The 24,654-nt window shown below is 47.9% G+C and overlaps 1 protein-coding gene, 1 long non-coding RNA gene and 1 pseudogene across 2 annotated transcripts in view; 1 reads left to right on the top strand and 2 right to left on the bottom strand.

Annotated features, from left to right (window-relative positions):
* The window catches only part of LOC144169018 (uncharacterized), a 39,983-nt gene extending 19,798 nt beyond the window's left edge, over window positions 1–20,185 (top strand). Inside the window, exon 4 of the long non-coding RNA XR_013322341.1 lies at window positions 20,059–20,185. This is a non-coding gene — a long non-coding RNA (uncharacterized LOC144169018). The remainder of the gene's footprint in view (window positions 1–20,058) is intronic.
* On the bottom strand, window positions 20,085–22,027 carry LOC144168096 (uncharacterized; annotated as a pseudogene).
* On the bottom strand, window positions 21,400–23,844 carry LOC144168095 (uncharacterized). The gene is made up of 2 exons (XM_077697166.1): window positions 23,202–23,844; window positions 21,400–22,388 (listed from the first exon to the last, which is right to left on the bottom strand). Exons 1-2 carry the CDS (start codon window positions 23,694–23,696, stop codon window positions 22,179–22,181), a joined length of 705 nt encoding a protein of 234 aa, XP_077553292.1. The 5' UTR covers window positions 23,697–23,844; the 3' UTR covers window positions 21,400–22,178.
* Between the last annotated feature and the right edge of the window lie 810 nt (window positions 23,845–24,654).

The raw sequence follows: 24,654 nt of genomic DNA, 5'->3' as shown, positions 1-24,654 counted from the left end.
TGGTTTCTTCAGTAAAGTTGGTCGAGTCAGTCAGGAAGTTATTAGAGCGATAGATGTGATTTGCAAAGGTTAGTTTTTACCTGGAACTGAAGAGTGCGCTGATCAATATATATTTAAAAGCCCCGCATTTCTCAGTGAGATATCAGGCTAAGTATTGACCTAACCACACGTTTTTCATGAAATAACAGAGTGGTGCTGTACCTTTTTTTATGTGTTTCATGTCTCAGTGGCATTTGACGTTGCAATTGTACATTTTTGCCGTGTTAACAGAATATTATAGCCTGCATATAGAAGGATTCGCTTTAAAGATGAGTCTTTCTTAGTCTACTTAGGCGGGAAAATTTCTGTCTGTCTGTCTGTCTGTTATAAATATTTGCAAAAAAGGTAACTATTGTCATTACCATAAGACGAAACTCATATTAACAGTGTAGCAAAAATGCCTTAAGAATTCTTTTGACCACAAAATACAAAAAGGGCTCGCGCTCGAGCCTCAACCTCGTGGCGGCACTCTCCTAGCCCAGCAGTAACAAAAGGTGCCAACCGATGGCGCGCGAGCAGTGCCAAGGCAGAATCGAATTGATTTTAGCAAACCTCCATCACATTTATTATGGGACGAGCGAGACGGGAGGCGAAGAGCGTGCAGGGTGGGTGGGAGAAAAAGGAGAAGCGTTACGTTACAGGGGACGCAGAAGACTGTCATCTTTCGACGACATCTGCAGCGAAGTGAGTAGATACGCGGCCAATTTTTTTAAATGTTCGAATTACACATTTAAGGTAAAATGTAAGTACTTTACAAGTAGTACCCACGTTCTTATAGTTAAGAATACGTCGGGTCGGTTCTTAAGGTAGCAAGTGAAAAGAACAACACGTTCAGAATACGCCTCGAGCTTTGCGATTGCTGCGCTGCCTGCCGCCGCTTCTCCGCGGCGATGACGGGATTGGCGATGCGCATCTGATAGGGGCTCATGCAGTGTTTTGGTTCTCTTTTGCTTCTTTTTGCCCTTCCGCGCACTAAAAAACTTGTTATGGTGACATCTGTAAAAGTAAATACTAGTACGTTTAGGGGACTTCAAAAGCCGCTGCGTCTTGTTAGGGTGCTCAAACGTCAACAATAGCTATCCGGGAACGCGGTCCTTCGCCCTTCTTGGCCGCTGTTGCGGGCGTCGGCGACGGCCGCAGCATACCACCGCTGTCACCTCCGAATACGTGCGGTACAAGTGAATTTTATGGCAGCCTTGTTTGGACCTGATACTGACTGGCACAGTGAAAGGAATGTTTCGTTTTCAAGCGCGGACAATGAATGCTGCCTCGTTTCTAATATATACGTCGTAGAAAAATATATTTCGGCGATGTGATTACCCAATACCTGATAATAACTTGTGCCTTTTATAAGAATATAAGCCACGCGAAAATATTAAGTATATTCCAAGGCTGTGCGTCGTGAAAGATGTGCACTCTTGCATGCCTTATAACAAGAACCAAGAAAAGTTAATTAAACCACGGAAAAATAAATGGTCTGCAAGTCCGCAAGAAACAGGATAGCTTGTACGGAAATGAAAAAAACTCGGTGCAGCTTCTGAAATGCTAAAGACATTCGTTTAAACTGAAGCCGGGCAGGACTCACGAGACCAACTAGTGTGCGAAATGCACTGCTGTTTCGCGAGACATGGGGAGGGGGGGGAGGCGGACGCTTAACTATCGTTGTGTACCAATTAATGCGGAGCGAAATCAAGGAATGAACGTTTTAGTAATCACACACGCAAGCTACGCGTCCAACCTACTCTAGTTTTTAAACTTCGACGAACAGCTGATCACTCGGCGGACGCATTTTTTGATGTATACTAGTTCACAACTGATGAAAGGTGTCATCAGAAGAGCGGGATATCTGATAAGGCTCTCTGATTTCCGTTTGTGCTAAATTCTGCAGGCTCCCTGCTTCACAGGACTATGCTTCAGAGAAACGTTTAGTCGCAGATGTGCATTACTCTAGAAGCCCTTCTCTGCGCTGCTCGCGGAGGATATATATAGCATACAGTCGAAACCCGCAATAACGAAATCGCCGGGGAAACCGGAAAAATTCGTTTTTTCACTTCATGCTCCGATTACGCCTTGATCGAGCGGCTGCAGAACGGAAGTGCAGTTTGGTGGAAAAAAAACCAAGCGCACGTTCGTGAGCTCCGTCTCGTCCATGTGGTGGGCGCTGCAGTTGTCTAAAAAAAGGGCCGCCGACTTGCCCGCCTTGCGCATGTCGGCATCGAACGCCTCAACCCAGCTGGAGAAAAGAGCGCGAGACATCCACGCCTTGTTAGCGGCGTACTGAACGGGCAGCGAGCGGCGGTTTCCTTTGAAGCAGCGGGGCTTCTCGCTCCGGCCGATGACTAGAAGTGGCCGCTTGTCTGTGCCGTCCATATTGCAGCACAACAAAATGGTAACGCGTTGCTTGCTGTGCTTGCTCCCATGGCATTTCTGGCCTTTCAATTCCAGGGTCTTCGACCGGAGCATTTGAAAGAACAACCCCGTCTCGTCCGCGTTGTACACGTTGCAGGGCTGGTACTGGTCCAGTACTTCTCTGTTGGTCAGCAGCCATGACGACGTTGTTACAGGGTCCACGCTTGCTGCTTCTCCCGAAATCGCCTTGGCCACGATGTCGTGCCGGGCTTTAAAGCGGCCCAACCATCCAACGCTTGCTCGGAACTGGTCGTGCCCGAGGATGCAAAGTCCAGTGCCTTCTGCTGTAGTATTTTTCCCGACAGTGGCACTCTGTTGGCACGCTGTTCGCAAAACCACGTGAACACCGCCTTATCGATGTCCGGAAAGGCCGCCGCAGTCACCGTCTTGTTCTGCGCACGTGCGCCATTACCAAGCGCAGCGACAATGACATCTTTGCCCTTCAATATGGTCGAAAGCGAGCTGCACGCAATTTCATACTCGTCGGCGATGTCTTTCTTTTTTCTGCCCTTTTCAACTTCCGCAGTGATGGCAGCTTTATCGTGAAGCATCAGAAACTTCCGCTTTTTGGGTGGTGGAGGCATCTTAGCAAGATCCGATGGGCCGGTCGCCACACACACAACTTTCACGCAAACAGTGACACGTGACACTGGCCACACACAACGAACTCGCGTGTGCGAGGCTACCGAAGTGACGGAATGACGGAAGCAACGCAGGATAGGATTGTGTCGCCCCCTAATGGTGTCGCTCCAAGGCTGCTTAACATGATGATTATATTGTTGCCGTTCTTTTCTTTCTCCGCGATAACGGAGAATCCGCTTCCGCCGTCAAGCTTTTCTCAGGCACCATTGTAACTTCGTCTCGATTTTGCCACCAGTCCCAGTCTTCTCTTCGTCGTTTTGATTGATTCTAACTGTTGTTGCTGCTTTGGCCTGTTGAGCCCGTCTGATGGCGCCGTCTGGTGGCACCGCTGACTGTATCAGCATGATTGTTTGCCATCGCCTGCTGCAGTGTGGCCAGGCATATTGCTGGACACAGACCCCATTGCCTATTTATGTAAAAAAAAATGGTGGTACCCACGCTAGCACGCCAAAAGCTGACGTTCACGAATTTTGAGTGCGCACAACACGCGTACTAGCATATTTTTGGCAGTTAACCTTTGACGGGCGGTGAAAATAAGGCCCCCACCGTAGTAGAAAATTCGTTAATGCGGGATCGCTGTTCAAAAACATTTCGTTGCCGCGAGATATGAAATACATGGGCTTCTATGGACGTTCACCGGGGATCCGGAAATATTTCGTTGCCGCGGGGATTTCGTACTTGTGGGATTTCGTTATTGCGGGTTTCGACTGTATATGAATGTTGCGGCCGCTCAGCTCGGGACAAGACGCCCCAGAAATATTTTTTCGTTGTTGGGCGCTGATCCCGGGTATAATTTTAGATTAGATTTAGATTATATAAGAAAAAAATTTCATTTATTTCTTTGCTGATTTTCGCGTGAAGAAATCTGTGATGTTTTTCTGCCTTTTTTTAACTTCCATGGCGCCGAGCAGTCTTTTCTGGTGCGTGTAAAATTTGGCGCTCGTCTCCTCACTCATGGTGCGCAAGCTCACTGCACGCCGCAACACGTCAAGGGCATGCAGGGTTTCGATCGTCGACGGTGCTTCTTCACTTCCGCCACAGTCCTCGCGGTCACTGTCCGACTAAAAAATCGCCCTGCCTCATCTGCGTTAAATACGTCCCGTGCTTCGTACTCTGATAGAAGCGCCGGCAGATTGTCGGCCATCCAGTCGCTCACCACTGAGTCGTCCACCTTCGTTCCTTCGCCACGCACTGTTTTGTACACAAGGCCGTGCCGCGGCTTGAACCCACCCGCCGGAGGGCTGACAGTTCTCAATTCCAAGCGAAAGGGCGACTTCGTCGGCTTTCTCCCGGAGCACTTTTCCGTCGATGTTTACTCCAGCCACAGTTATTTCCTTGACCACGTCAGGAGGATGTCTTGAGCTTGACATGCTAGGCTGTTTTGGCCTGCTTGACGTTCATGCTGAAGTGCTGTACGTTTTTCAAAAACTGGTCCCGTTGCCCAACAGTGGTGCACAACGTCGACGGCGGCTGGCCGAGCTCTTTTGCCAAGTCACTGCGCTTCCTTTTCGGTTCACTGTCTTCTCTATTCAAAATCTCCAGCTTTCTGAAGGAAAGGGCTTTCCTTTTGCGCGACATAGCTGACAGCTTGGTTGATTTCGTTGGGAGAAGTCCGTTCGCAGAGAAAACCTTGAACACGTGTCTCAGCAACAGAACATTCACCGGTCCGTGAACATACGCGGCAATCACGAGGAGCAGGTCCCTGCATTCCGGAGGCTCGGCCTCACACCCAAACAAGACCAATGAGACGGCAGCAACTGAGTGACGTCGAGCCGCCCAAGGCCATCAAGCCGTTGTTTCCCCGGCGGCTTGGCCGCGCTGGGGTACCACCACAACAGCCCGCCCATTCCTGGAGAAAGAGTGACAAAGAGGAAGGAGGGGCGACGCGTACCGCGTGAAATGAATTGCCCGGACGCTCACGCACGAAAGGGAGAAAAGGAGGAGTGCGAGTGGAAAAGGCGAAGGGCACTTGGCTTTTCCACCATTGTGCACACTCCCTGCGCTCTGGGACTGGACTGGCTGCGCTGTGGATGTGGATGGAATGCTTAATTCTTCACATTCTGACGCAGTTACGAGTGCTTCAACCGTGCCTTGTGTTAGATATTTCGCGTTCTCTGAGGTGTTGCCTGCCGCTTTCGCACTTACGTGAAGCGGCAAGTGTTTGGATACGCAGCGGGTGCTCTACTATATCCTCTCCCCGTGCTCTTACGTGAGTGCATCGCCCCGCCGCTGTAGGTTTCGACATGTCTCAACCATAGAGTTTCTTACTGAGAAACTCTATGGCCTTAACACCTCAACTGTTCGCAAGTCGCCGCGTAGTTGGAAGGGCTATTTCTCAAACGTGCATCTACCGTTCACCGTACATGTGATCGGCTGAAACCTTTGACCCGAAAATTTCATTTTCTGCAAGGGATAGTTTTTTCTGTGATAACGCAAACGACCGTGTTGTTTTCGTTCCTTGCTTTTTTTTTTTTCACTAGCGTTCCGTGCTGACGACGAAATGGCACTTGTAACTCGCTGAAGTTTCATGCTTGTCTGGCGCAATGATTGACTATTGATTCCTAATGACCAGTTTCCCAAATATATACGCTTCCACAAGTGAGCATTTCTAAGCAGTTCTGCTCTCACTGTGTGAATTGCATGACGGGTGAAACAATATACTACGGTGGCTGTATTTGGCTTGAGTGAAGTGTACATGCATGTGTTGCTGCGGACCAGCTTACAGTGCTGAACCAGCTGTAAAAGTTGGCATGCCAGAAAAACCACAATTTTTCAAAGTCTTTCCTTTTATTCATCGAACTGGCTTTTTCGCTTTTGCTTTTTGGCAACATAGCAGGGCACGTCACGAAGTGCCAAGAGCAAGCGAAGCCTGACTGTGTTCAGCTTTTACCGTCCTTAAAAACTTTTCTGATTGCCCTCCACCTTTGGTACATTCTGTTAGAAGCGCTCTACCTAATGCTACCCTTGGTGTGGCGGTGTACAGCAAAATAGGCCACGAAGCCCTATCCTTTGCTGGCAGGGAATTGTGACATTGGCAAAGCTTCCCCACGAACGCCCGCAGTGGCACCTTGGAAAAGCTGCTGAACATGCATGCACCATTGGTCAAAGCATTTGACAGCCGTCTGGTTTCCCGCTGATTGTGCTAATAATCCTCTGCTGCCACTGGCTGTTTCTGCATGCGCTAATGGTTACCAGGTACAGTAGAGTCTCTGGTGCAACCCGCCGCGGTGGCTCAGTGGCTAAGGCGTTGCGCTGCTGAGCACAAGGTCGCGGGTTCGATTCCCGGCCGCGGCGGCCGCTTTTCTGATGGAGGCGAAAAGCAAAAACGCCCGTGTGTACGAGATTTCGGCGCACGATAAAGATCCCCAGGTGGTCAAAATTAATCCGGAGCCCTCCACTACGGCGCGCCTCATCGCCTGCGTTGCGTCGGCGCGTTAACCCCCACAATCAATCAATCAATCAGAGTCTCTGGTGCACCCGCATGCATGCATTTTTCTGGGTGTGCTTGTAGGCGAGGCAATACATTACGACAAACAAAGCCTGGGATGAGGCATCATATTTTATGTTTGCTAGCTGAGGTTTGTGTCTTTTAAAAAGCACATCACCAGGAAAAGTTCCCACACACATTCATTTTACACTTGCATATCCCTGCATCAGTGTTTGCTTCAGAAAAACGGTTCCACTAGCTCCACTAGTCTTGTCTTGCCATTAGCAATTGGTGTTGTCACAAGTTGTCATGCAGAAAAATGTACAAGGCGACCGTGCCTGTTTTCATGCCGCTTTGGGAATTTTGGTGCACTAATGAAGTACTGCTGCTGTGAGTGGCATATTATTTGTATTTTCAACACTGTAATTACCGATGCTGGGCCAACTTGCTATTGCACTTTAGCGTCACTTTAGGAGTCTATATTGTACCTTACGCCCTCCTGGGCAGCTGAACTATGCTCCTGTGCTATGTCGCTTTTGCATCCCAATAGATTTGCTTCCTCTTTCTCTCTTTTTAAGCATAGCAACCTTTGAGGTACAAAGAGTGTTGTAAGATGAAAAGTTCAGTGTAGTTGAGCGAGACCCATTCTGCTCATTATACACCTGGTGGCATTTAAGCTGCCCACAGGCCTTAAAGGACACAACAAGTGCTTGAGTTGCAACACAGTTTATTTGTTTGCACCACAAAGATATGCAAGTACAAAACATCGAAAGCAAGAATCACAAGCAGGAACCCGCATCCTAGCATCAAAAAGGTGACATGCAAACCATAAAAACACAACTTCAGTCATATGCATACTCCTAGCACTCAGTACATTAACATTAACAACTGCAGCAGTTGCAGCAGCACTCACACAAACAAAGCACAGCAACATCTCTCACTGAGCAAAAAAATGCACCTACACAGTCCATACAGATGATTAACCAGCAACGCTGTCACATACAGTTGCTGTTTTATGTATGATGCGTGGCCTACCGTTTGAGCTGTGCTTCACGCAGTAGCTTGCTGCATGTGCGCTCTGCTGCAAGACTTTTTTTTCATTTCCTTTGATGGGGCATTCCCAAGTTGCACTGTCGGGAGTTGTGAGAGTGTAGCTGCATCGTCTATACACCTTGCCAATCTCTTGTCTTTTTAATACCCACCCCTCTCTAACCCGGTTTTTCCGTGCATGTGCATGGGGTTGTGCCAGAGGAGTTTTCTGCATACCTGGGACCACTGGGATTTTCCTTTCGCCTAGCCATATAAAGTTTCGCTTTAAAAATGCTTTGCACAAAAAAAAATCAAAGACCTGTACTGCTACTGAGATACACAGACATATAAGCTGAAGGCCACCACAATTGCAGAGAGCTAAACTGCACCAATCTGTCATTTAAAAACTTGTGCTTCCATGGGCTCATATGGCAGCTCGTCCATGCCACAACCTGCAATTTGTGCCCCCAGTTTAGCCCGCTACATCATATGGTATGGGAGTGCTCAGAGACCCTTTAGCCTCTACTCAAACATCGGCCCCATCTGTGAGCAGTGGGGGATCCAGCTGACCAACTCAGACTTATTCAACCACCGTGACCTGGTACGACAGCAAAAGCACCCAGCGATTATGTAAGTTTTCCTGACTAAAGAAGTGCCCCTAACATCAGAAGCTTGTCTTTGACTAAATTTATTCAATCAGATCAGGTGGAGCCGTTTCCTCCATAGAAACAATACTAACTGAACAAAAACAGTAAATGAGCATTCCTCCTTATATTGGGACACTGAACTATACTCACACTTATAGATATATGTAAACTGCCTACCGTATTTTCTCGCATATAACCTGCACCCCTAACTTTGAACTCCCCGAAAAAAGAAAAAAAATCCTCGCATATAACCCGCATGCTTACCTGAAAAAAAAACTCGTTTAGGAAGTCACAATTGCAGTCACAATCTCGTTTACAGGAGAACTTTATTTCGAAACAATCGCCGCAACGTTGTCAGCGCCGATTCAATCATCGCCAGACTCGCCACTGTCGCTGCTGCCATCCGAGGCTTCGTCGCCGCTCTCAAAAACGCAATCGTCTTCGGTGCCATCTAAGCAATTGCTGATGGCGCACTTCTTGAAACTTTTGCGCACCATGTTGGCTGGAATCGCCCCCCCACGCATCCACGATCCACTGGCACAGCAGCGCAATGTCTGGCCTCCGCACGCGTCCCGTCGGTGTGAGGGCGTAAAGGCCGTTGGCCATCCACTCGGCATACAGCCGCTGTTATATTTTTGCGGTGGACGTAGGGCAATTACCCTAATGAAGAAGAGGACGTCTGATCGTGCAGCGTTCGGTGAAAGGAGGAAGACGAGGGTGATCGGAAAGAAACGATGGGCATTCATAGAGATGTAGTGTAAATAGAGTTATTGTTTCTTTTACAGCGGCTTTGGACTCCTTTCTTCCACAGCCGCTTCACGTGGGCCTTGAACGGCTTATTTAGGCACACGTCCAGTGGCTGGAGCATGGAAGTCATGCAACCTGGTATGATCACGAGGTCCGTGCGGTTGTCAGCGAGGCGCGCTTTCACTGTGTCAGTGCAGTGGCCTCGGAACGAGTCCAGCACCAGCATGGACCGCCGTGCCAACATGGCGCCTGGCCTTTTTTCCCAGATCGTGCGAAGCCAGTCACCGACGAGGTCACTGTTCATCCACGCATTGTCTTCCGCCCGTACAACAATCTCTGGTGGCAGTGGAGTACTGGGTAGCGTTTTAAGATTGCATACGGGCGCAGTTTGGTGCCGTCCTCCAAAGCGCACAACATTACTGTACAGCGTAGCTTGGTGTTTCCGCCCGTCAGCACGCTTACAGATTTCGAGCCCTTTTTCTGCAGAGTGGTGTCCATGCGCATCTCGAAGTACACGGGCGTTTGATCGACATTTCCCACCTGGGACAGCAAGTAGTTGTGCTCCTTCCTGAGCCCGATGACGTAACGCTGATAGTTCAACAGCTCCTCCTCGTAGGCGTTGGGAAGCCGCTAGCACATGGTCGTTCGCCCCCGCATCGAAAATCCGTGCCTGGCCATGAATCGCTGAAGCCATCCACGGCTCGCACGAAACTCGCGTGGGATGTTCATCTCCCGGGCCAACCTCAGAGCTTCCATCTGCGCCATCTCCGTCGACACAGCGTGGCCACGACTCCTCCGCTCATCAATGAATTTGACAAGCTGCGTCTCAAGAAGGGGGTACGCGCCAGTCTTCGGGCCGTGAAATGCTCACTTCTCCTTTCGATAGAGGCCTTTTTCTTCCGCCAGCCGCGAATGCAGGACTCGTTGACGTCGTGCTTTCTCGCAGCAGCTCTGTTGCCGATTTCCTCCGCAGCAGCTATGATCTTCAGTTTCTCCTTCGCGGTGAAAGATTGCTGCCGAGACCCACTCATGGTACCTCACCAGACAAGGCTGACCAACGGTGCAAACTGGCCACACCTGACTTGGGGGCCCAACAACTTTGCAACAAAGCGCACGCAAATCACAGCAACAGGCGCTGTTGACCAAACCAAACAAAGCATGCGAAAAGTCCAAATAAACGCTATGGAGGGGATCTGTCTATGGCCTGTGTTGGCTTCTTATTGGCTTTGCACCAGACGATAACGATGGGGATGCGGACTGCATGGCAGGCCGTGCATTGCCGTGAAGCCGACCTCTGCTCCCAGAATATTCGCAGATAACCCGCACCCCCACTTTTCGAACGAATTTTTTCAATTTTTGGTGCGGGTTATATGCGAGAAAATACGGTATATACATGCTCAAGAAGAGCACAAGTTTGTCATTAAGTGCATTGACACCCACACAGCGACTTCCACATCATGCAGGGAAAGACGAAACGCATAGTTCTCGCGTGCCTCGTAGACCTCGACACTACCAACTTCCTTCCCCACAATCACACCTCCCCATATGTCTACTTAAGACCCCTTCCTCCCTCTTCAGCAAACTTTCTTTCAGTCCTCAAGACATCTAGTTCATGCATGCTCTCATGACGGTGGGACGGTGGACGTACAAAAGGCCCTTTGATACCCTCCTTCACTACACTATCTTCTCCCCCCTCCAAGACACTCACTGTGGCTCCTGTCTCTACTCTTATGTTCAATTGTTACTCCCCTCCTGACAAGCTCAGTTACAACTTGGAACCACTCTATCCCCTCCCATTACCCTTACCCACAGTACACCTCAAGGTGCTGTACTGTCACCTACCCTCTTCAACCTCAGGCTTTCCCCTCTTGCCAGAGGGGCAACCAGTTTCGTCATCTTCGAACGTACACCAACTTCGACAGTCATACAACAAGGCCCAGTGGCACTTACAAAGTCTGAAGGTAGTGCCATGCCACATGGTGTTGGAGTTTCATAAACGCTTCAACCCACCGAAAAACAATTCACCACGACTGAAGGCATAGGTGCCCCACAGAACCAGCCAACACAGCCTGAACAAGAACTCCACCAGCTTCTCGACTTCATTGACCATCAACTCCAGTTTCGAAAAGTCGTGGAGCAAGCACCATACCGGAGCAAGAACCTCAGACGTTACTGTGACACTGGAAGAGCTGCCTAAACCATGACATCGTAATGCGCACAGCGTGTCAGCTTTGCAAATTTCAGCAAACACCCTCAATGCTTGTTCTGCCAAACCACAAAGAATCGATCACACACCTGCGACTGCAAAGAGCAGAACACATCAAGAAACAGCTTCTCACCAAGGAAGGTCGATGCTTACGATGTGTAAAGAAAGGCCGCCTGTCAAAGTAATGCTGAGGTATATTGCGGTGCGATAAGTTTTCACGAAAGCGTGTAACCACCATGTACACGTCAGACATTCCTAAAGCAAAAATGTGACCTCCACTCCCGGGAGCCTGTTTTAACAACCTGGCCCCACGGTTTTACTCCAGGCTTTGACTGCAGCAGTCGCAAGTTCTGCATTGTCGGGACGCTGTGGAATTCTCTTCGACGGCAGAAGACAATGCAGTTTTATTACTGCAGATGCGTCGAAGATATTAGGCTTCGAAGTCACGAAAGAGGAGACTTTGACCATTGGTGCTTTTGGAGGGCAAAAGTTGAGAAAAACCCCTAGAAAAGCATGCCTGCTCATCAGTTCCAAAAATAATTAGAAGGCCATGCAAATTGAAGCACTTAAAATTGAGGAAATATGTAATGAACATATTCCAACACCATACAACCAAGTCATCAAGACTATACAAGGAACGCACTGGGATGCACAGGGAGTATGAGCACAACAGTACGGTGAAACCAAAATAGCTATTATGATTGGATCGCATGTAACAGGCAATGTTAAGGCAGTGACCCTGACGCATAAAGCAGTGGAAGCGGTGGGCTGGACTTTCCAAGGCGCACTGCCAACAATGGCAGTGCGCCTGGCAATGCCGTCGGTTGCACCTTGATGGTGTGGCCGCGCCTCCGCGCACTGGCGCAGGCTGCATTCATGGCCAGGTATGAGGTGACCACTTGGGACTCCTTCCCAATCTTGCGCATCTTCTCTAGCATCTTCCGAAGGGCTGTGGCCTAATATGGGTTGCCAGCAGCCAGGGAGTGCTGGCGCCACTGCTCCTCCTGGGTCTGCTTTAGCAGCTCCGCAGCAACCTACGTACAATTTGTTCAGGACATCCCATAGATGAACTCGAAATTCGTTGCATCTCACATCTTTACTGTTGCCAAATTAATAAAGGTATTGCCTAACGTAGGTTTTCAACCATGAAGCCTACCAGCAAATCCTTTAAGGGCCCTACTCTCGACAGCATAAATCGGTTGCACCTTGATGGTGCGGCCGCGCCTCCGGGCGCTGGCGCAGGCTGCATTCATGGCCAGGTATGAGGTGACCACCTGGGACTCCTTCCCGATCTATGCGCATCTTCCGAAGGGCTGTGGCGTAATATGGGTTGCCAGCAGCCAGGGAGTGCTGGCGCCACTGCTCCTCCTGGGTCTGCTTCAGCAGCTCCGCAGCATCCTGCGTAAAATTTGTTCAGGACATCCCACAGATGAACTCGAAATTCGTTGCATCTCACATCTTTACTGTTGCCAAATTAATAAAGGTATTGCCTAACGTAGGTTTTCAACCATGAAGCCTACCAGCAAATCCATTAAGGGCCCTACTCTCGGCAGCATAAATCGGTTGCACCTTGATGGTGCGGCCGCGCCTCCGGGCGCTGGCGCAGGCTGCATTCATGGCCAGGTATGAGGTGACCACCTGGGACTCCTTCCCGATCTTGCGCATCTGCTCTAGCATCTTCCGAAGGGCTGTGGCATAATATGGGTTGCCAGCAGCCAGGGAGTGCTGGCGCCACTGCTCCTCCTGGATCTGCTTCAGGAGCTCCGCAGCATCCTATGTAAACTTTGTTCAGGACATCCCACAGATGAACTCCAAATTTGTTTCATCTCACATCTTTACTGTGTCGTGTTCCGTGCGGTGAGAGCTGCATGCAGGCGCGCGGCGTGACGAGCAAGTGGACAGCAGCCAGCTCACGAACAAGTTTATTTTCACAGTGCGCGCTGCTTATACGCGCTGGCGGTTGCTTATCCGCGAGATAACGAAACTTGCAGACGACGCCTGTCGGCGCTATCACATTCCTTCCCCCACAGTTTAAGTTCCGTTGCGAAAGTCCTCGGACTGGTAACGATCGGGTGGTTGCCGACGGCGTGAACTTCTACGTAGAGAGGGAGGGTCCTCTGATGGCGTGCTTACACCAGCACCTTGCTGTTTAATGGAAAGTTTATTCCTCCTTCGTTTAGCACCCTTATGTCACATAAGGCCTCAGAAGAGGCACGACGGTCAGCATACGTAATTCTACACTAGCTGTGACATATGATCATATGATTACTTCATTCTCACTCCCCTCTACGTGTATTGAAAAAGCTTGTTCATCATGCTTGCTGTGATGCTACATAGTCAAGTGTGGCTGTCTTCATTTTTAGGGTGCCTTTTTCGGCATCTTGTACCCTTCTTCTACTTAGTTTCAGGAATTGTCCCTCCATAAAAATAAATTTAACTACAAGGGACCCGTGAAACAATACATGTGCGCTGTTGTAAAATAACTAGCTCTTTGCAAGAGTGGAGTGTGTTTGTTCTGGAGAACTGTGTCTTGCTTAGGTGCCAGGTTGCTACCTAAGTGTCTAATTACTTAGCAAGGGTGGCAATTATTAAGCCTTAGCAAATGCATGAGAATAAGCCACGCCTCATGTTGGTGACAGCTCCCAGTTGAGCCCTGGGCCTCCAGCTGTGGCTCGGTATCCATGGGCCGCTGCGGTTCTAGCTGAGCTGGTTGGCCTTGCCCGGTAGGTCTGCTGGTGCTGGCTTCTTGCCGGAAGTTGTCGCGGAAGTCCCAGAAGAAATCTCCGTCAGTGCAGTTATCCTCCGAGGGCCAACAATCCCAGCTGGTGCCTGTCCTTGGCGGTGACCACCGGCACGCTGGGGAAATTTCCTCCATGCCGGTGATGCACCAGCACTTGGTGCTTGCAAAAAGCACCTTGCTGGCCGGACTGGCAAGTGCACATCCCCAGGTCCATACACACTTGGTACACTGTGTCCTCGTCCAGCTTACCACTGGGCACCTCGAACTTGCTGTCCCCAAGGGGCCGGATCATCTCTGCTGCACCGGAGGGCATCCTTTCCAGGAGCTTGTGGTAGAGCAGCTGATGGGCAGGCACACGGTGGTACGCATGGTCCAGCAGCCGAAGTCCGAAATAGCTCTCCCAGATGTCTACCACAAGGTCCACAAGGGCCGCAGCATTGTACGCTTTCCTCCTATGCAGCCCCACGTCCTTCAGAATGCGGATCGGTGCCTCGGCAAAATTGTTAGTGTTGGGGCCCTGGTGAGGAGGTTGGAATGGAAAAGAAGCACCCACTCAAGGTGGGGACTCACTGCACATACTCCTTGTGGCTCATCTCATGCAGCTGCTCGATGGCCGCTTCAAGATCTGCTGCTGATGCAGCGTACATGATCTGCAAAAGATGCCAAACGAATAAGTGAACTTCGTGCAGTGAATCATATAGAGTGATGGTGTGCAAATATTTAATTCGGGACTGCGAATCATTTATCATCATCAACCTATTGCGTCCACTGCAGGACGAATACCTATCTCATCAACCTCCTACCGTTCCAGTCCTGCACTGCTCAAATCCATTCGTTGCCCCCTGATTTTCTCGTTTCATCCCTTCATCGTGCTATTCGCCTTCCCCTTCTTCTAGTCCCGTCTCCCAATATCCACTGTGTTTCTCTAGTGGTCCACCGGTTGCTGTTTACTTCACTACATCGCCACTCCAAATATATACTTTTTCTTTCTTAATTTGGACTATGATATCCTCTACCCGAGTTTGTTCTCAAATCTAAAAAGCTAATTTCCTCTTAATGTTACTCATATAATTCTTCTTTCCATTTGCCATTGCTCCGACCTAAGTTTGCTTTCAAGTTTTTGATAAGGCCTTAAGTTTCTGCTCCATATCTTATATCTTATCTCCAGCAGGACACATTGGTTATATTCTTTTCAGTAATAACTGTAGCTTACTTTTCATTAATTGGGGGTGTTTGCGAAGTGCACCCCAGCCTATAACTATTCTGTGCTGGATTTCCTTGTTGTGGTCAGCACAGGCAACCTGTCCGAGAAAGTTATATCTTCTGCTTGCAAGTTTGGTTAATTTGAAGTGCTTTGCACTCCCCATAAACTTCGTATTAACGAGAGTCGATTGAACAGTGTTGAGGTTGCACTGCACTGATACAAGAACAGCTATGCTTAACAATTTTTACAGACTCCTTGTAAAAAATGCAAAAACATTCACTGTACGTTTTGAAAAAAAAAAAATCGCGTAGTCACAACAGGCCATCTGTATGCAATGCAGTTAATAAATGTGCCTTCTGAAATGCCTTCGCGAGTTCTCGCCTCTCATCTTGGCTGACTTTGTTGCAAGATGCCTGGAGCCATCGCCACTCTACCTGGGCCACATGCAAGTGGCAAAGGAGCCAGACGACTTCAGGCCATGTAGCTTGCAGTGCGGCCCTCTCTGCTGCAGAGTTGTCCGTCATGAAACATCCATCACTTGTGTAGAGAATATTTGCTCTGCCTGAAGGACATTCATCTTACCAAAGTTCGTACGGTAGACATGCGTCTTGGTTAAATTTCTTGACAGTTTGACTGTCATGTCCTTCTGGTGCTCGTAAAGCTTCTGGACAAGTATGCCAGAGATGTCCTCTACGCCTTCTGTCAGGTCTCGTTCAAGAAATTGGTTACAAACGTTTTTTAGTGTGTGGCATGGGTCAAGGCTTAGGAAGATCACCCGGTTGGGATCATGTGGATGCGATAGGCAGCCACTTCATATCAGCCTCAATAAACACTGTAGTATTGGCAGATTAATTGTCTGCCACAATGCGCACAATCAAAAATCTGCACGACTCAACAGCTCTGATCACTTCCTTTGTCCATGTGAACAGGTCTCTGCCGCTGAGTTTCTTGGTGAAATAGTATGAGCAGGGAATTCTGTAAGCGCTAGCGATTCCGTGAAGCACAAGCCACAGAAGCCTGTATGCAAGGGTTCAAGGGTTTCCTTCGAGCCACCTGGTGCGTCACTGCTAGTCTTGTCTCTCCAGCCAATCAGCCAACGACTGCGTCCAATTTCCTCTCATAAATACATTTCGGCTTGATGCTAGTTTTGTCAGTGAATAACGTTGCCATGTGCTGTAAGGTTAGTAAGGGAGCTCCAAAAAGTCGTATTTGTCTTATAGCAGCACTAATCACTGTGGTCGTCGGGCTAGGTCCTGTGTACCGTTGCGGTGTACACTTTGCTGGAAGCGTCAGCAGCTGGGACGTCTGAGCGTCATCTACTTTTGGGTGTATTGAAGCCGATTGGCAGAAATACGTTCCTCACATTCTTTGACAAGTAGGGAAAGTAAGAAAAAAAGTGAAGGGCCCTGGTGTCGTTCACCGGGTGACGGCACTTCGACGTGATGCTCTAACAGACCCTGTGTTTCCAAAAGGGGATGGAGATGATATGATCACAAAAGTGTTTCAGCTGTATTGCACTCTACCCATTGTTCAAATAAGTCCCACACATGATGCAGCTTGATTATGAGTATTGGGATATATATGCATAAAAATGAAGTTGCTTAGCCTTTTATGATGAAGATATTCCACATGCTGCGGTTCCAAGTTGCTCCGTTACATGTGACACGACCAACATGAAGCCCCGCTTGTTTACACAGTAACGTGGCTTCGAGCACAATCTTTGAGAGTACGTCTGCCATTGCGTTACTTTCGGAGGCGAAGACACCTGTGATCTGCATCCAACTTCCTGGAACGAAAATACAAACCAATGAGTACAAATCCTCAGCTGGCATAAAATGTAGTTCTCAAGTACTTTCTCCAGCTACATGAAAAGCCTATGTTATGGCAGGAAGATTTGTTGACGGGCTAGTTGGTCTGATACTTGAACAGCCATGAGTATTGCGCTCGTCCTGTTGTCTCCTCTTTGTGTCGTCGTTCCGCGCAATCCTCATGGCTGGTCAAGTTATGGCAGGAAATTTTAAATAGAATTGATGCTGAAGCTGTAATTCTACAAGCTGTACCTGTAAATGGTTAGAACACAATCACCAGGCCATGGTCAGCAAGTTTTTTGCCAGATTTCTTGTCCTCAATATTGCCAAGGTTGACGAAGCCATCAATGCAGCCTGCGTCTGAGAAACAGTGAAACAAAATAATACATTGTGGACATTTAAAAGGTGAACTACGAACTACGCGAAAAGAAATTGTGCCACTTCAGCACATGCTACTATTGCTGAGACTGCAGGCAGTATTAGTTTATGTACAATTCGATGAATCATTGTCGATACATTAATTACCAGCAGATTTAACCAGAATGTTTTACGTCAATGTGCTTCGACAGCTTTATTTCATAGAAGACGACAACCCCGTGCTGATTGAAATCTAGTTCTTTGACCTTTTCTTTCAAGGTGATGAAAACATTTGGGCTGAACCAAAATTCACTCTTAAAATGCTGCACTGCTTTGTTGAGGCAGGTGTGACCAGGCAAAGTTCAGATGTTTTGGTGCCTTAATTGTTCATAGAGCTTGGGGCTCCGCACACACATCAATATGCATTCGAAGAGCCATTCCTCGTCATACTTCATTTCTTTTTCGATTTCCGCAAGCTGCTTCGAAGCAAGTCTTCACGGAAACTTGTTGCTTCTGTGGAAGACCCTGAATTTTTCCAAACTGCATTTCCTTAGGTACTCGTGCATTGTTCGCCTTCATTTGACTCAGGGTCATCCTCACTTCAGTGAACTTAGCCTTCATTCTTCGACGACTGCGACGAATATTCGTCTTGGCCATGGTCACCTTGGGGAGCCTTTTCCTGGACAGTTGGTTCAGGATTAGCTTCCTTTGATACTTACAGTGGATGCAGGCAGTGACCAGGCCTTCTTGTGTTATGACTGTGGAGTTCTTTGAAAGTAACTTTCATTGTGTGATGACGAAGGTTCGAGGCCAGCACCACAACAGAGACTTAACTTCTCTACATGGTCCAGCAATGCTTCCGCTTTCTCATGCATTGTAACCTGATGCTGTTGCCATTTTCTCCTTTGCAAATGCACTTCAACGGTGACATCGTTTTCTTCACTTGTGCATCAAGTTTTACCAGCTTCTTCAAGGCGGGTGCGCTCTTAATATCTTTCTCATGCTCCTCACACTGTGTGTACAGAAAAGAATCTCTTGAGGAAGGCAGGAGATTCTGTAATAACTGTAATATATGTATGCATGTAACATGTAACATACTACCTGACGGACAGCACTTTCAGGAGCAGGTTCATCAAGTGAATCATTAATGAAAACTGTGTCTTCAGGGGCTCCATAATTAGTTACAGTGATCCAGTGGCCAGGACTTGGAACATGTAATATGTGAATAAACTTCTTCATCTTAAATTTTAGCCCTTGACCATGGAGAACATCCTGAAAGCCACACTTGTGTGGAAATTGAGTAGAAATAATTGATTGTGCTGCATTTATAACAGTCAGACAGCCACTCACTTCCTTGTAATGCCTTTAGTTCCGGAGGACTAATTCGATGATTTGTGCACATTTCTGAAAACATCCTGCCATCAAGAAAACCTTGTAGTGCCGCATGTACCACAGGAGGGGACTGTGGCTGAATTCTGATGTAGCTGATAGAGGTGCTCAAAGTTTTTTTTTTCTTTTACTTGGTCTGCTAATGCTTACAGTGCTCTTTCTTTTGCGTGGCCTACCACGTTCTGATTTTACAAGTGGTATGTTTAGCACAGATTGTTTCTGTAGGGCAGGAGTGGTATTTACATCTACAAGAGCTGCAGCATTTGACAATTTGCTTTTATCGTTTGTAGTTTCGGTGCAATCTATACCTGCTACATCTATTATTTTACAGTAATCATGTTCGAGAATATGAGGATGTACAGGCTGCAGTAGTAGCGTGCTATTTTCGCACACTGAATCGACAAAACTATTTAAAGCATTTGAGGGCCGTTGCGCTTCACAGATTTTCGGGCTGTCGTTAACTGGCGTTGCACTTTTACTCACAAGGGGTACTTTATTTCTAGGGTAAGTTACCACCTTATGAAAGAAATTGTCGAACTCTTTAAGCTTTTCATGAAACTCTCCTTGGCTACATTCTGCAATGGTATTTGCTACCGCTTTTGATAGCTGAAGTAGGTGTGCTAATGCATATTTATATCTAGCACCTACAGTATTTAAAGATGCTTTTACCTTTGCAGTTTTACTAACTGTCACTTTTTTCACCACATTCTGTGGCTTTTTTGCAGAAGTTTGTAAAAAGCCAGATTTTAGCCACCGCTCTTGCACACAACTGATGTCAAAAAAGCTTTTTTTTTTAAGTTTAAACCTAACAGCGAATATATGCCTGCAAGGAAGTCCGTACTGGTTGTGAAATATGCAAGTACAAGTGGTGGTACTAAGAGAAACAGTATGCAAGTTCTTTAGCCCACTAACAACATGTTGGCCCCCAGACATGCTACATTTTTCAGGATTTTTCTGATACATCTCAAACTCCATATAAATTACCTTCCCTGCATACTCTGTACAAATTGCTGATACCTCCAAATGGAAGCTATCTATCTTGGCAGTATCAATGCTAACTTTCCTTTCTAGAAATTGGGAGTAGCTAAAGGAGAGCATGTCATCGTTTACATACTTGATTAGAGCTTTTACTGCATTAAGAAGGTGCATCTGGCGATGCATGAATTGCTTGAGTTTTGGGTTGTGGCTCTCCATTCTATTATTAGTAGTATTGTTGCCAAAGCTGAACAAATCAGCACGGCAGGCGTGCACCCACATGTTTCTGCAGCCGTGCCAATTCTTGAGATAATATTGCACAAGTCCATCGTCATGCTGCAACTCTTTTTTAAGATCCACCATTTTCTTATCATAATCAGCAATATCATGTGCAAAGACTAAAGATTTAATGATCTTGTTTACTTTATCCTTATCCAAGGTATTGGAACAAGACTGCCTGACTTTCATCTGCAAATACTTGAGAACATGCCAAGTGCACAAAAGGATTTTACAACTGGGCAGCAACTCAGAGAGTATATTCATTTCATTAAAATCTTTGTCCATTACAGCAACTTTACACTTTTTTTCTACGATAGGATTTAATTCAAAAAATTTTTCCAAGGCTGATTTTAATACTTCATAAGTTTCTCGCTGAACAAATGCATAGCACACAGGCCGGCCATGACCAGTCGGGTCCTGACAAAGAACTGAGTGCAGAACGTATCCCTCCAGGTTAATTTTACAAGTTCCATAAAAAACAGGACCTCAGGGTATTTCTCTGTCAGCTGTCTCATGTGCTCTGACTGAAGCAATAAAAACGACAGGTTGTCACGTGTCTTTTTCAACATGAAACCTCCAACCATCTATTCCTTCCAAATGCTCTAAAAGAAGTGATCTGTGATTCTGGCTGTCCTTAATTTTCTATGTGCCTGTACATTTATGCCTTCTATTTTTTATATCCTGCGATGTAATATGCAGCTGTTTTTTTATAAATGGCTTCTTTGATGTCTTTTGGCTTGGCATTTAAAAGAACTACATTATCTAATCCGCCACTCTTTGGCAAGGCCCTGTTTCGTGGGTACCACATGAAGAGCTTAGGACTTGTTTCATGATTATGAGCCTCCACCAAATCAACAACCTCATAACATGACTGTGGAGGGCCACGGAAAAGAAGAGTGAGCTTGACACTGCAGCATTGTGCATTGTAGCAGTGCTTCGGGCGAATATTGTTTCCTTTTACCACAGGTTTTCCTGCATGACAGCAAGTAAAATGAACCCGAAAATATGGAAATGGCTCACCGGGAATGCCAGCGCAGAATGGATTCTTTTCCGACCTAGCAATATGCAAAGGATGAGACCCGTCCTTTTGCCACTTTGCAAAACTGACCTAAAATTCTTGGTAGGTATTGAAAAAACAGCCCTTGCTAATATGCCCTCCCCCTGTTGCAACAGACCTAAATGAAGACACTGCAGTTTACAGTGCCATTTAAGTGCATAGCTCGCTCATGGATGTTCTGTGAAAGGCACACCTCAGCTGCTGTTAGGCCAGAGCTGCTAGCACAGGGCTTGCAGCAGGACTCTCTCACGTCCTCACTGTTTTGTGGGGGGTTTTGCTGAGTCAGAGCTTCTGGAGATTTCACTTTGCCTATGTTGGCTGCCCCAAGTCTAGGTGCCCACTCCAGCTTGTTTTCAGCCTGCGTATCTGCTGGTGGAGTGGCAGTTTGTTTCTTGTGTTGCACCCAAACACCACTTAAAAGTGGTGTTTTGCTGCTGTCCCGTGGTGCATTGCTGCTCATTTTGCAGCACATCTGGGACCCGGCCAGGCACTTTGACATCAGAACTTTTGCGCTCTTTGCTTTTCTGCGCCTGCTTGGCTGCAAACGCCTTCTGCTTCTTGTGGCAGACTGAAAGGCCCCCAACGAGAGCAGGTGCATGTGCAACATGCTTTTTTCTCAGCGGCCCTGTGAAAACAAAGTTGGCTGAAGCATCTGCTTCGACACTTTCTAGGCCAGCAGCAGAGACCTGAGATGGTCCCCTGGGCTTTTGACTTACAGCTGTGCTGCCTAAGCCCTGTGCCTCCTGCAACTGCAATGTTCTGGGGCACGAATCTTGTCTTGGCAAAGGGCTAGCACATGTCTGAGAGAGGGCATGAACAGCATGCTCCTCTGTGGGCAGCTGAGGGCAGTGTCGCCTGCGGTGCATTGGTGCTCATTTTGCAGCACAGCTGGGGCCTGACCAGGCACTTTGGCAACATGGTTTTTAGCAGCCCCTTTTGGCTTTGCTTTGCCATGACTGCTTGGCTGCAAAAGCCTCCTTGTGGCAGAAGGAAAGGCCCCCAACCAGGGCAGGCGCACGCACAGCACGCTTTCCAACTGACCCCACGGCAAGAACAGCAGTGCTGTCTCCATTGCAAGGTCTTTCACATGTCTCCATCCTTGTCATGTCTGCCCGTCTCTCTGGCATTCCCGGAGTGCAGGACAGCGCAGCATCCCGCCTTGCAACCATCGCCCATGTGGTTGTACCACTAGCCTGTGTAAGTGACCCACTGCTCACCTGACTCTAAAGACGAGGAAAATTGGTCTCACCAAGCCAATGTTCGGACATGAGATTCGTCTGGTCACCATACTGGCGAAGCAGCTCTTCGTGCTCCGCCTGCACGATGTGGTCCCTCCACACCTGCTCTTCGCGGCACCCGTGAACCTGCAGCACCGCCTGGCGAATGCCCCGCCACAGCATTTGCCCAAGAACCTGCACGATGCAGGCCACACACCATGACATTCATATCCACAATGAAACCAGCACCAGGGCAGTCACCCCAACGCCACAACCCCAGTGTTATCACTTCCTAATGGAGGCACCTGAGTTGTCAGCATAGCTCCATGCTACTGCAACATAGCCAGCGGTAACACAGTGCCAGTGGTAGCCGTAAAGCAAAGCAGCACAGGTATCTCCAGCTACAGCGCATTGTTGCTTACAGGAATGCAACTCTGGGCAAAAGTAAGGTTACCCCTGCACGAAAAGGGGCAATAATCATGTTGTGAACATTGATCCTTAATGCAAATACAAGTAGCCAACGAATAGCTGCCATAGTGGTAAGCCTCAACCCCTCCATGCATCAAACTGGCTCCTGCTAATACCTCAAAACTGTTGCCACAGGCGTGCCTCTTTCAGCTGACCGGTGTGGTGAGGATCTAGACGCGAATGCAACCTGTCTTGAACCGATAAGCCCTTACACATCATGCGGCTGTGTATTTCAAAAGGGGTGTTTCCGACTCGTGCGTGGTGATTAAGATGATTTAAAATAGAGCTTATGAAGTGGTTAAAACTTTATAAACTTCCTGGGACATGTTGCAATGGCCCAAGTATTGCATTGGAAAAAAAAATCAATTATATGTCTGAATGAACAAGCAACTGACACAAAGCAGCTACAAGAACACCAAATGAGGCATTTGGCATGAGCTCCAATAGCATCTGGAAAGAAGACTGCAATATCAGGAATGGGGATCAAAAGAATCAAAAATTTTTCCAGTAGTACAGTGTGGCAACAAAGCTAGCTCCCAGGTTCCCTTAAATCTCAGTTACTTCACTGCCACGCTTGTTGGGGTGGACACCACCCAACTTCACCAGCCGCGGCCATGGCTCCCCGGAGCCATCCAGGTAGAGATGCCCTTCCTTGCGGCACAGTTCCTGCAACAAGAGATTCGTCTCCACAGCCTCACTGTTGCAAGATTCCAAGTCCTCTGGAGTCAGTGCCCATTTGTCATTTTTGCGGAGGCTCATCTGCCGCGGCAAGGTGGCAGAGAGCACAAGCCTGACTGTCGGGTTGACATCTAGCAACTTGGATGTTAATGTGCGGAATCTGCAAAAGCGTGTTGCCGCACACTCTCCAACATTGTTTGTTCCAACATGCAGCACTAAGATGTCAACACCTTGAAGCTTCTGAGAAACCAACGGGAAAACCTTCTCTATCCTTATGCCAGGAAATGCAATGACCTCAACACTCGCTGCAGAACGCAATGTAAAGAACCCCACATGGTCCTTCAACATTGAATCACTCACAACCAAAACTCTCGTCATGGCGTCGAGAGACGTCAGTGAAGCGAAAGAAGGAAAGGAGGTGTATACTTCACAAAAATCACCTGCGGTAGGTTTCAATGGCACGCTGGAGATCTGCAACCAAAGCAGGGCGAACAATTCTGACAATTAAAAGAAGGTGCATCTGAGATGCGATGCGATCGAGTGAAAAGATGTGGTGACATTTTCTTTTCCGGACCATCCGCGGACGATGCCCACCAAGGAGCGGAGTCCAAAACTGGTCACGTGAGCAGGCTCCACAGGCCAGAAAGACTGGACTTCTCCGTCATGTGAATCCTGTTTTACAGAGGCCTAACAAGACGAACAGTTATGCAACCAATATCCCACTGGCAAATTTTCTACATAAGACACCCCTGCACATCGCCGCCCATATTTTTTCAAAGCCAAACCAAGCCCTTCTACTCCTGCCGCTCCCCCCAATTGCTAGCATTCCCACTGCTTTCCCACCTGTGCTGCACAGCCATTTCAACAGTCTTCAAACCAATTGTCTATTGAGTGCCCCATTGCAAATACATAAAACGAACTTTTAACTAAGCGTTCAACTGTTTATAGATGGCTCAGTGACGTCAGCGTAGCTGCCATGTTTGTGAACCACAATCACGGCAAAAGGCTCCTCACTTATCTGGTAAGCTTACCTTTTGGAGCACTGAGAAAGCTGGAAGTGGGTCACAAAAAAGGGTTGTGATGATGTCATTACAAGCTATGTTGATTAGTCAAGTGAGCGGTTAATCTTGGGGCGACGCCCGGTGGAAAGTGGCAATGTACGAATAATATGCTTGACAGTGGTGCATTTTTTTATATCGCTGGCCAGAGCGCCGCTACTTGAGCGGTCTGGTTGCCAAGGCAAACATCGGTTGCCTTGGCAACCAGGCACAAGCCGCTCTGGAATTTCCGGAAGTGGCGGGTGAGGGCGGGTTCCTGGTGTAATTAAGCTTGGGGC

This window comes from Haemaphysalis longicornis, unplaced genomic scaffold, assembly GCF_048455015.1.
Source record: "Haemaphysalis longicornis isolate Haplotype H1 unplaced genomic scaffold, Haemaphysalis longicornis Haplotype H1 scaffold_2, whole genome shotgun sequence".
Classification (NCBI taxonomy): Eukaryota; Metazoa; Arthropoda; class Arachnida; order Ixodida; family Ixodidae; genus Haemaphysalis; species Haemaphysalis longicornis.
This window is presented reverse-complemented; position numbering and strand designations above follow the sequence as displayed.

Coding starts and splice junctions, on each gene's coding strand:
- LOC144168095 (XM_077697166.1), bottom strand. CDS start 23,696: ATGACGAGAGTTTTGGTTGTGAGTGATTCAATGTTGAAGGACCATGTG. Junction 22,389..23,201: donor CCAACAAGCGTGGCAGTGAA/GTAACTGAGATT, acceptor TGAATGTCATGG/TGTGTGGCCTGCATCGTGCA.